This window comes from Scomber scombrus, chromosome 8 (assembly GCF_963691925.1).
Source record: "Scomber scombrus chromosome 8, fScoSco1.1, whole genome shotgun sequence".
Lineage (NCBI taxonomy): Eukaryota > Metazoa > Chordata > Actinopteri > Scombriformes > Scombridae > Scomber > Scomber scombrus.
Genome location: NC_084977.1, coordinates 31,766,225 through 31,778,724, shown reverse-complemented (window position 1 = coordinate 31,778,724; position 12,500 = coordinate 31,766,225). Strand labels below are relative to the sequence as shown.

General features: G+C 40.7%; 2 protein-coding genes across 2 annotated transcripts in view; both read left to right on the top strand.

Annotated features, from left to right (window-relative positions):
• LOC133985329 (myomegalin-like) overlaps positions 1-12,500 on the top strand; it is a gene marked incomplete in the record, with an annotated part of 108,642 nt that overhangs the window by 92,111 nt on the left and 4,031 nt on the right. Inside the window, 1 exon segment of the mRNA XM_062424940.1 lies at positions 1,264-1,284. Within this exon segment, the coding sequence (XP_062280924.1) occupies positions 1,264-1,284 (21 nt within the window).
• Positions 9,125-10,476, top strand: LOC133985337 (uncharacterized). Its single transcript, XM_062424951.1, has one exon. The coding sequence runs from the start codon at positions 9,125-9,127 to the stop codon at positions 10,430-10,432; it is 1,308 nt and encodes a 435-aa protein (XP_062280935.1). The 3' UTR covers positions 10,433-10,476.

The following is a 12,500-nucleotide window of genomic DNA, read 5'->3' as shown; positions in this document are numbered from 1 at the left end:
AGATGTGTTTCAAAAATCTAAAGATATTCAGTCTGGGAGGCAGCAACCAGCTGTTTATTTATTATTATTTAAGCTAATGCTGGGTAATCTTCTATCAACTTAACTTAATAATGTAGTAAAAGTAATTTAAGTAAATTTCATTTCAAAACCTGGATTACAAAGTTCTTTAAAAGGTGTTCAGTATATGAAAACATACAGTGTGTGTACATCATGCAGTACAATTCAGATTTTTACTTATTTTAATATTATTTTATTAGCTAATTTCTCAGGGACAGTGTAGATTAATAAACCTACTGTACTGTAAATATGCCAGAATTAACCCAAAGGCTAATTATTCATGATTTCAGGAATGAGTTTGACAGACTAAAATTAAGAAATACATTTAAATACAGATATTCCCTTTTAAAAGAGGAAAAAAGGAACAAACTTCAGGAAGAGCCAACAGGAAAATAAAGTATAAAGTTGATGTTTAACACATGAAAAAACACCAAATTATTAATAAATAAGTCTGAATTCATACAATAATTATTTATCTTACAGTCATTTCAAAACATGTAGACATGAAACTGCTCAGTTTTCCTCCAGGTTAAATCTCTTTATCAATTCACATTCATAAATTCATTAATACATGTTTGATTACATTGATTATAAATCAGTATTTTATGGTCCAGGAGAACATTTAATAGAATATGTTTTTTTAATAAACACAGGTCGAATTTGCACATTTGCATATACAAAAATGTGTATCAGCTGCACAAAAACTTATGAAAGTATATGAATTTTATTTCCATTTTTGTAAACTGTGGGTCACATAGTAAATAGGTCAATAATCTGTCTAAAATAAATATATATATGGTGTTTTTACAGCTCTTAAACAGAATGTAAAGGGTTAATCTGAAGCAGTTTAAGAGCTAAAAACAGAGCGTTTTTATCCTGAAGATTAACCACTTGGAGTAAAACGGAATAATTTAGATTTCCATCGTTGTATAAACTCTAAAGTTTCCCTCAGAGCTCAGACTGCAGTCAGACCACCAGGCTGAGATAGCAAGCAGCTTTTATTTCCACATGTAGGTCAGTGGAACTTTGGCAGAGCTCGCTGTTATTTTGGGTTTTGATAAATACTGTACTGCTACCTGATAGAGCAGCTGCTATTTCTGGGGCTGTGGGGGGAAATGACTCAACACAAATGCATCTAATGTGTTATTTTTGTTATTTAAAACAGACACATTTTAGTTTCTAACATGTTTTCATTTTGTTTCCCAGCAGAGTGACGATGAGCACCGAGTAGAGCTGCAGGTAAGATTGTTTTCTATTTATTTTATTTATTATAACAGTACACACTCTCTGCACCTGGTTGCTGTTTTTAATTACAGCTCAGAGAAAACACATTTACACACTGCTTTGGATCATTGCTGCTGTTGGTGGTGAGAAGGACAGGATGAAGCTAAATATGTTTTTTTATTTTTTTATTTTTATATATATATTTTTTTTTTTTTTTTTTTTTTGTTTATTTACTTTTTTTTATTTTTTATTTTTTTTTATAATGGATGAAACGTGATTTTATTTAAAGAATTTATTTTAATATATTTTTTATTTATTTTAATATTTTTATTAATTTTTATTAATGATGAGGCTGGGTTTATTTGTTTTTTATTTTATTTATTAAAATTTTATTTTTAATATTTTTATTTATTTTAAGGACTTTTTTATTTTAGGTTTTTATATTTTATTTGATTATTTTTTAAAATATTTTATTTATTTTTATTAAGGACTTTTTTTTACTTTGCTTTTTTTTTTTTTTTTGATTATTTTTTTAAATGTAATTTTTTTCTTGTTATTTTTATTTATTTTCTTGTTTTTTACTTTTTAATAAGGATGAGCTGAGTTTGCATTCATTATAAAACACCATACAAGTCTCAGTTCTTCCTCCTCTCTCATTATAAAGAGGCAGCGCCACCTAGTGGTGACTTACCTAAACTGCACAGTGACACAATTAAAGGTGAAAAGTACATTTGTGCACTTCAGGCATAATTGTGATGAGTTTTACTTTCCTTCTTTTCTTCTTTTCTCTTACAATTTCCTGTCTGTTCTTCCCTTCGTCCTTCTTTCAATTCCTCCTTTTATTCTGCGATGGTCACATGACAAATTGTTATATTTTCAGACACATTCCCTGCGTAGTCTCTACCAAATGTCTGCATTACAAATTATTCATGAATACCTCATCAATCACAGAAGATTAATCCTTAATGAAGCTTTCAGAGAGCAGAGACACTTTTATTCTGCAGTGTTTATGAAGAATTATGGCTCAAATACTGAATCATCTGCACATAAATGTTTGAGATATTTCCATATTTTGCATATTCTGGGTCACATGAGGAAAAGTCATCAAAATTCAGGCTAAAAGTGAAAAGTATTTAGAGTGTTTTTACTTCTATGAGATGTCAGGACAGTATGTAAGGGTTAAAATATTCTACATTTTATGCATTTTGGGACACTTTAAGTCACTTTAAGTCATCAAATTTCTGGGTAAAAGAACATTTAGGTTGTTTTTACAGCTCTCAAATGTAAAAATGGGTTAAAATTGACCCCAAATAGTATGCAAGGGTTATAATATTCTACTTTTTGTGCATTTTGGGACACTTTAAGTCACTTTAAGTCATCAAATATCATGGTAAAAGAACATTATGGGTGTTTTTACAGCTCTAAAAAGTAAAAATGGGTTAAATTTGACCCTGGACAGTATATAAGTGTAATAATATTTTCATTTTGTTGCATTTTGGGCCACTTTTGGACACTTTAAATTACTTTAAGTCATCAAATGTCAGGGTAAAAAGAACATTTAGGGTGTTTCTATAACTGTCAAATGTCAAAATGGGTTAAACTTGACCCCAAATAGTATGTAAGGGTTATAATATTCTACTTTTTGTGCATTTTGGGACACTTTAGGACACTTTAAGTCATCAAATGTTATGATAAAAGAACATTTAGGGTGTTTTTACAGTTCTCAAATGTAAAAATGGGTTAAATTTAACCCTGGACAGTATATAAGTGTAATAATATTTTCATTTTGTTGCATTTTGTGCCACTTTTGGACACTTTAAATCACTTTAAGTCATCAAATTTCATGGTAAAAGAACATTTAGGGTGTTTTTACAGCTGTCAAATGTCAAAATGGGTTAAACGTGACCCTGGACAGTATGTAAGGGTTAAAATATTTAAATTTATATTAATTTTGTGCCACTTTAAGTCACTTTAAATTACTTTAAGTCATCAAATATCATGGTAAAAGAACATTTGGGGTGTTTGTACAGCTGTCAAATGTCAAAATAGGTTAAACTTGACCCCAAATAGTATGCAAGGGTTAATATATTCTAAATGTTGTGCATTTTGGGACACTTTACATCACTTTAAGTCATCAAATGTCAGGTTTTTCAGCTGTCAAAAGTCAAAAAGCCTTAAATTTGGCAGTTCCTCCCATTAAAAGCATCCATCCTGCCCTCATATCACCTCAGCTTGTGTTGCTGCTGCTTTGTCTAATATTAGCAGCAGCAGGTTTTACACACAGCACAGTCAGCTTCACACTTCACACATTTTCTACAGTTAATATTTCTGCTAATTCAGCCTCACTGACGCCGGCTGTGATGATAATGAGCTCATAGCAGCACATAGACGCAGCCGCAGCGAGCTCAGAAAAAGGGGGGAACGAGGCTTTGTTTACTTGGCTCAGCAACAAGAAAAAGAAAAATGCCTCTTTCACCTCCTCTTCCTCCTCCTCCTCCTCTTTCACCTCCTATTCCTCCTCCTCCTTCTCTTCCTCCTCCTCTTCCTCTCTCCTCTCTCCTCTTCCTCTTCCTCCCTCCAACTCCTCCTACTCTTCCTCCTCTCTCCTCCTCCTCCCTCCTATCTCCTCCTCCTCCTCCTCGTCTTCCTCCTCCTCTTCCTCCCTACTAGCTCCTCCTCCTCCTCCTCCTCCTCCTCCTCCTCTCTCCTCCTCTTCCTCCCTCCTATCTCCTCCTCCTCCTCCTCCTCCTCGTCTTCCTCCTCGTCTTCCTCCCTCCTATCTCCTCCTCTTCTTGCTCTTCTCTCCTCTTCTTCCTCCCCTTCCTTCCCTCTCCTCCTCATCTTCCTCCTCCTCCTCTTCCACCTCCTATACCTCTTCTTCCTCCTCCTCCTCCTCTTCCACCTCCTATTCCTCCTCTTCCTCCTCTTCCTCTTCCTCCTCCTCTTCCACCTCCTATTCCTCCTCTTCCTCCTCCTCCTCCTATTCCTCCTCTTCCTCCTCCTCCTCCTCCTATTCCTCCTCTTCCTCCTCTTCCTCTTCTTCCTCCTCTTCCACCTCCTATTCCTCCTCTTCCTCCTCTTCCTCTTCCTCCTCCTCTTCCACCTCCTATTCCTCCTCTTCCTCCTCTTCCTCTTCCTCCTCCTCTTCCACCTATTCCTCCTCTTCCTCCTCCTATTCCTCCTCTTCCTCCTCTTCCTCCTCCTCTTCCACCTCCTATTCCTCCTCTTCCACCTCCTCCTCCTCCTCCTCCTCCTCTTCCTCCTCCTCCTCTTCCTCCTCCCTGCCGTCAGTGAGACTCATGTGAAGGCCGGGCTGAGACCCCAGAGAGAAAATCATGAACTCATTCCACACTGACAACACACACACACACACACACACACACACACACACACACACACACACACACACACACACACACAGAGACACCTCTTCTGTCTGCGAGCACGTTAATCTCTGCGCTGTCACTCGCTGCTATTTCTGCCACTCGGAGGAAAATAAACAGGCGGGCAGCCGTCTGTCGGCGCTGTTTGGCACTCGGCTCTGATTAGGATTAATTGATTTTTGATTGCACGCCTCTGTGTTTGATCAGTGTTTTGGTGTCGTGTCTCCAGAGTCTCGTCTAAGAGGGGTGACAAATGTGTCAGAGGAGAGGAAGAAAAAAAAGAGAAAAGAGAGAAAGGGAGAAAACAAATCACATGTGAGAGCAGTTGTATCAACAGCACATCCGAGCCCAGATAATGAAAGACGGATGAAGACTGTGGGAAAAAAGGCTCAGAAGGGTTTTTACTGAAAATGACATCAGCTTTTATTTAAGGGGCGTTTTCCTCGAGGGTCATGTGATGCACTGATACTCACTCCAGGGGAGGAAGAGCATGCTCCTCTTCATCCTCCTCCTCTTCTTGCTCCTCTCTCCTCCTCCTCTTCCTCCCTCCTATCTCCTCCTCCTCCTCATCTTCCTCCTCCTCTTCCTCCTCCTCATCATCTTCTTCTTCCTCTTCCTCCCTCCTATCTCCTCTTCCTCCCTCCTATTTCCTCCTCTTCCTCCTCTTCCTCCATCCTATCTCCTCCTACTCCTCCTCTTCCTCATCTTCCTCCTCCTCTTCCTCCTCTCTCCTCTTCCTCCCTCCTATCTTCTCCTCCTCTTCCTCCTCCTCCCCTTCCTTCCCTTCCTCCTCCTCCTCTTCCTCCTTCTCCTCCTCATCTTCCTCCTCCTCTTCCTCCTCCTCCTCCTCCTCTTCCTCCCTCCTATCTCCTCCTCCTCCCCTTCCTTCCCTTCCTCCTCCTCCTCCTCCTCCTCTTCCACCTCGTATTCCTCCTCCTCCTCTTCCTCCCTCCTATATCCTCCTCCTCCCCTTCCTTCCCTTCCTCCTCCTCCTCCTCTTCCACCTCGTATTCCTCCTCCTCCTCTTCCTCCTCCTTTTCCACCTCCTCTTCCTCCTCCTCCTCTTCCTCCTCTTCCTCCTCCTCCTCTTCCATCTCCTACTCCTCCTCTTCTTCCTCCTCCTCCTCTTCCACCTCCTATTCCTCCTCTTCCTCCTCCTCCTCATCTTCTTCCTCCTCCTCCTCCTCCTCATCTTCCTCCTCCTCCTCTTCCTCCTCTTCCTACTCCCTGCCGTCAGAGGGACTCTTGTGAAGGCCGGGCTGAGACCCCTGAGAGAAAATCATGAACTCATTCCACACTGACAACACACACTCACACACACACACACACACACACACACACACACACACACACACACACACACACACACACAGAGGTTGAATTAAACAAGTCGTCACACAGTGTTATGACATCAGTGATCTGGAGGGAAGACAAATGAAATGTTTCCCAGTAAAAACTCATTTTTCTCTTCCTCTTCCTCCTCCTCCTCTTCCTCCTCCTCCTCGTCCTCCTCCTCCTCCTCCTTCTCCTCCTTTTCCTCCCTCATCATCTTCCTCCTCTCTCCTCCTCCTCCTCCCTCCTCCTCTTCCTCCTCTCTCCTCTTCCTCCTCCTCCTCCTTTTCCTCCTCTTCCTCCCTCCTATCTCCTCCTCCTCCTCCTCGTCTTCCTCCTCGTCTTCCTCCCTCCTATCTCCTCCTCTGAATGAAAATGAAATGAATGAATGAATGAATGAATGAATGAATGAATGGATAATTTGTTAAAATGTTTGGTCTATTAAACACTGAAAGAAGCAGAAGTCTGATTTTATCTCAGAAACCAAAAAAAGCTGCAAATCCTCACACTGGAGGAGATGTAATAATCAAACTTTAATCATTTTTTATGAGAAAATGGCTCAAAAAATGATATTAACATGACATATTTATTATCATTACAATAAAAATAATACATATATACATCAAACTGGTGACAATAAGCATCTCCAGGCTCAGTACTAATCAGTCACAGGTGAAAAAAAGTGATAAACACTAAAAAAAAATGCACAAATGCATATGAATAATAAATAAAAAACTGATTTAAATATATGAAAATAAAAATAAATCTAGTGAGAAAATTAAAGGGGGAAAAGAAATAAGGTACAACAGAAGCTTTCAGGTCATTAAAATATATAATAATAAAATACTTATTTGAACAATATCTGTTTCAGGCATAATCTGTAATACATATAAATACAAGTTAAATTGGCAGCTGCATCATAAAGCTTTTAATAACTAACTACCTTTGATCTGTGGAGTAAAAGTAGATTATTAACAGTTTTTATGTTGTTTACAGTTTGTTAACATCAGTGTGTAAAATGACTGATTGGCCCTTTAATGTTTTTTATATTTATGAGTAATAAAGGAAATGAAAACTGAACAGTTTATTAAAAAAGAGACAGTCAGAGCATGAAGGGGCAGGACTCTGGACACCCCCATGTTTCTGAGAAATGGTTCAGTCCAACCAGCAGGAAGAGGTCTCACTCCTCCACTGATGTCAGGAACCAAAAACTCTGAATGTAGTTTCAGACAGTTTTCTTAAAGCTATATTTCATACAGTTTATGAGGTATTCATACTTTACCTGATTAGTTTTATTTATGATAATGTTTACTGACTCTTTGTAGTTTAAAGGACAGATTCAAAGTTTATTAAGTTTGTCTTAAAACATGTCAGGAGCCCAAATGAACATTAAAATGTATTTCTTGACATAATTATTCCTTCTGTTTTACAATGTAAGTGATGGAGGATAAAATCTACAGTCTTCTTTCTCAGTAAAAATGTATTTAAAACATATATAAAATATAAATAATAAAATATAAATAAAATAATAATTAAAAAAAAAGTTACATAAAAATAACACAAAACACACCAAACAAAACAAATAAAAATAAACAACAAAATCACAAAAAAGATTTAAAATTAATAAACCTAAAATAAATAAATAAAATAATAATTAAAAAGACCAAAAAAAACATAGAAATAACACAAAACGCACCAAGCAAAATGACACAAAAACAAATAAAAAAGATTTGAAATAAACATTAAATAAAAAAATAAAATAATAATAAATAACACAAAACTCACCAAACAAAATGACACAAAAATAAAAAAAAATAAAATAAAATAAAAATAATATAATAAAAATAACAACACAAAAAAACAAAACACAATGAAAATCTAGGAATATTTTTTAAAAGTCTACAATGCATGTGGAAGTTGTTTATTTTTTATAATAATGGGAGGATAAAGTCCAGTTTCACAGAGTGCAGATTTAAAGCTGCGGAGTGAAGCATCTTCTCTCATAGACGATCTTTGCTCTCTGTCAACGTTGCCTCGTTATGAAACCGGCGAAGGTCTGACAGCCGCTCCCTCCATCCTCCGGTACCGGTGGACACAAAGTAGCACCGGAGGAACCGGAGACACACCGGCGGACCTTCTCGCTAATCTAACCCGCCGATGAGAGCTGATTACCGGGTATAATCTGCGTTCGTGCCCCGGTCGTAAAGAGCTGCAGCAGAGCGAGCGAGGGAGGGATGCTGACATGCAAAGAGACGTCATTGATTTATAAAAGAGAGAAAATACAGCAGTGACATCAGAGGAGGGTCGTTTTCTGCAGCCACCGGAGGACTCAAGGACCGGATTTAAGCACGGATCGGTGTGTGTGCTCCTCTTCTGCAGCGAGGAAGTGAAAATGAGACTCATGACAGCGACAATCAGACAACATCCGCTCTGCAGAGAACAGCTGATCACTGTGTCAAGTCGGCATTTGGTTCATTTCTCTCATCGTAAAGAAATGAAATGAAGAGATTGTAATGCTGCTGCTGCTGCGTCTCCTTCTTTCATGTGACCCAAGAGAAAAAAAGGATTAAAATATCATATGATCGATTAGTGTCGATGCAGAGATTTAATGCATCATTAAAGATCAGTCACATGTTTGATTCAAGCCTCTAAGGAATGCAAACATGCAAAAAAAATGCAAAAACAGCATCTTTAAAATCCAGATTTGACATAAAAAGTGAATTTCTTTTGATGAAGTTGGAACATTTTAGCAGCTATTCTGGAGCTTTCTGCTTTAACACATGATCTTCTTGAGCAGTCTTGTTAAAATAGTTGGAAATTTTAAGTTTTAAGTTAAATCTTTGGTCTTTTTACTTGAAAATAATTAAGTTTAATGTGATGGCAGCTCAGGATTAGCACTGGAACATGAGGTACGGAAGTTGAAGAACGACAAAACTTAAGACTTTTTTAAAATCAGTGCAGTTTGATTTTTGAAGGTTTTTTTTTTCGAATTTTCGGAGCACACCTGAACACAACTGAATCACGTTGAAGCCACTCTGCATAGGTGTGATTTCACCTCTTAAATACGACACAGGAAACAGACTTTAAAAGGCGCCACTGCGACTGATTTTAAACGCTCTCCGTCTGTGATGCTGGACGTGGTGAAGATGAAGGAGGCGTGCAGGATCTGCGCCCGCGAGCTCTGCGGGAACCAACGCCGATGGATCTTCCACCCGGCCGCCAAACTCAACCTGCAGGTGCTGCTGTCTCACGCCGTCGGCCGCGAGCTAAGCCGGGATGGCCGCGGCGAGTTCGCGTGCTCAAAGTGCGCCTTCATGCTGGACCGGATGTACCGCTTCGACACGGTGATCGCCCGGGTGGAGGCGCTGTCTCTGGAGCGCCTGCACAAGCTGCTGCTGGAGAAAGACCGGCTGCGGCAGTGCATCGGGGGGATGTACCGGAAGAACAACGCCGAGGACGAAGGCGTGGCACCGGCCGGCTCCTGCGTAGCGGTCGTCGTCGCCGCGGTGGAGGCGGCGCCTGAAGACTCTCCGATAGTGGATCTATCAGACCTGCAGGAAGTGAGATACTCAGATATGGTGCAGGATGATCTGGTGTACTCTGTGTATGAGTCCTGGGCTGATAAAGAAGATCCAGCCTTGGATCAACAACACCATCACGTCCATCAATGCACCGGAGCGGACCCCATCCCGGGTCAGAAGCCGCGGCGCTGCAGAGGATGCGCGGCGCTCCGAGTGGCAGATTCCGACTACGAAGCGGTGTGTAAGGTTCCTCGGAGGGTCGGACAAAGGAGCACATCCTGCGGCCCGTCGACACGCTACTCAACAGGAGCTCCGGGGCAAGAAGACGCCACCAGAACCGAATCAGAAGCTATCTCCTCCATCCCGTTTGAGTCCGCTTCCGTCGAACTGGACGCCGATAAAACCACGTGTGACAGAACCAGTCTGAGCCCGGCATCGTCCGCGGACTCTCTGCACACCGCCGTGGACGTGAGCTCACAGCAGCCGCACCACAAAGACAGAGAGGAGACGGAGCCGGAGAAAGAACCAGAGGAGGCTGCAGAGAGGAGGGATGTAACCCAAGATGAGAGCTCCGTTTCTGGGCTGGAGGTGATGCTGAGCCTCCTGAAGGGATGGGAGTACCGGCCGGTGAAGCCTCGCAGGGGCAGCAAGCTCCCGGTTCTGGTTAAAGCCAAATTGGAGCAGAGCCTGTCGTTGACCCTGCCCGTCCCGCTGAGGGGGTCGTGCGGGGGGGCGGGGGCGGAGTGCGAGCTGTACCCCCACCAGCGTGTGCCGGAGGTCGTGACTCCGTGTCCTCAGCAGGATTTGCAGGCGGAGCTGGAGGAGATGGAGCAGCAGTGGTTGGATGATTATGTTCAGTGCGGGCCGTTCCGCTTTCAGCAGGTAGAGCGGAGGATGACCTTTGACCTTAAATGATAGGTTTTTAAAATTAGGCAGGACAATTAAAAACATTGGCCTCATTATTATTATCGCAAACCTATAAAAGCGATTACACGTCGCGGTTTCTCCCTCAGCTCAGTTTAACCTTCGTGTCGTCCTCCCGGGTCAAATTGACCCCGTCTGTTTTGACTGTTCCGTCTGTCCTTCCTCCCTCCCTCCTTCTTTCTTTCTTTCCTTCCTCTCTCTTTCCATCCTCCATCCCCCTTTCTTCCTTCCTTCTGTCCTTCCTTCCTCCCTCCCTCATTCTTTCATTCCTTCCTTCCTTTCCTTCCTCCCTTCCTCTTTTATCCCCCTTCTCTCTTTCTTTCCTCCCCCCTACCTTCCTCCCTTCCTTCTTTCCTCTGTCCTTCTTTCCTTCCTTCCTCCATTCCTCTTTTCCTTTCTCCCTCCTACCATCCTTCCTTCTTTCCTCCCTCCCTCCTACCTTCCTCCCTTCCTTCTTTCCTTTCCTTCCTTCCTTCCTTCCTTCCTTCTTCCTCCCTTCCTCCCTCCTTTCCTTCCTCCCTCCTTTCCTTCCTTCCTCCTTTCCTTCCTTCTTCCTCCCTTCCTTCCTTGACTCGAGGACAACAGTATAGTGTCGTCTCCTGTAGGCTTTTCTTTCAGACCTGTTAATCATCAACCAACATCAGCACTAAAATGAAAACACAGCAGCAGCTCAGACTAAATATCAGGACAGCTTCGTGAGAACTGGTGTAAAAAAAACTCAGATGTAGAAAACACACATTTCACATTTACATCACAAAAAAAATCAGATGTAAAAACTCAGCGTCATCCAGCAGCTTCGTCTCTCAGACTGAACTCTGGATCTTTTCTCTCTTACTCATCTCCTTCCACGCTGACAAAAGCCCCGAACACGCTCCTCAACGCTGCCTTGATTAGCCTCTCAGGGGTTGGAGTGGGGAGGGGTTGAATAAATACCCTTCTTTGCCCGTATCCTAGCAACAACGCCTCTGTTTCCACGGGAACAGTCTCCAGCGTGTGAAGGCTGTGCTCAGTCTGATCCAGCAGCAGCTTCATAACTTCTATTGTCATGTTAATGATTAGCGTGAATGTTTGGCGGCGTTCCAGCAGAATAAAAATGCTTCGAAAATACCAGTCTGACCAGTAGACCTGTTACTGGTATGAATGGGGAAACTTACAGTCATGCCATTCATACACTGGTTTAAATAGAGCAGCTCTTACAAGAGGGCTTTTATTTGTCTATAAATCTTCTTCTAAAACATCTTATGGGTCAGTGGCAAATAAGTGGTTCAAAAATATGTTAAAAACTAGATTTAAAAGCAGCATCAGGTTTGTTAAAATGTACATTTAGTATTTTTGTTGGTTTTATATCATTTGAAATAACATTTGCACCATTTTTTACCAAAAGTAAGACTGAATGCTCCTGAAAATGTCAAATGGTGTAACCACAAAAGAATGATACATATTACATATTTTATCCACCTAGAAAGAAGGAAAGAAAGAAAGAAAAGAAAGCGAGATAAAGGAGAAAGAAAGGAGGAAAGAAGAAAGAAAGAAACAAAAAAAGAAAGATAATGGGAGAAGAATAGAAAGAGAGAAGAAGGAACGATAAAGGTGGAAGAGGAGAAAATAGGAAAGAAGTAAAGCAGTCAGGTTCCTGGTCTCCATGGTTACCAGAGTAAATGTAATATGTAGAACAATTGTATTCCGTTACCTTTATTTAATATAAAGTTATAATGTAAGATCATGCCAAACTAGTTGATATGGTGTTTTATTGACAATTTACTGTTTTTAAGCAAGTTGAATTATTTGGTACAAAGTTTTTATGGTTACACCACTTAGACATTTTTGCCATAATCCTCTAATATATTCTCTCTAAATGGATTAAAAGCAGAAATTTGATGCTGGGTCCATAAAAGAAGAATGTGTGCAAGTTATTCATACGTTTATTTTCACATCTTAACCATTTAAATCTGAACTAAACCACATGGACACTAAAACATCACTGACCCAAATGAAAACCACCTAATTCTCAACCTTATATAAATGAGTTGGAACGTGTGCTGACTCTGTTTAAATACAG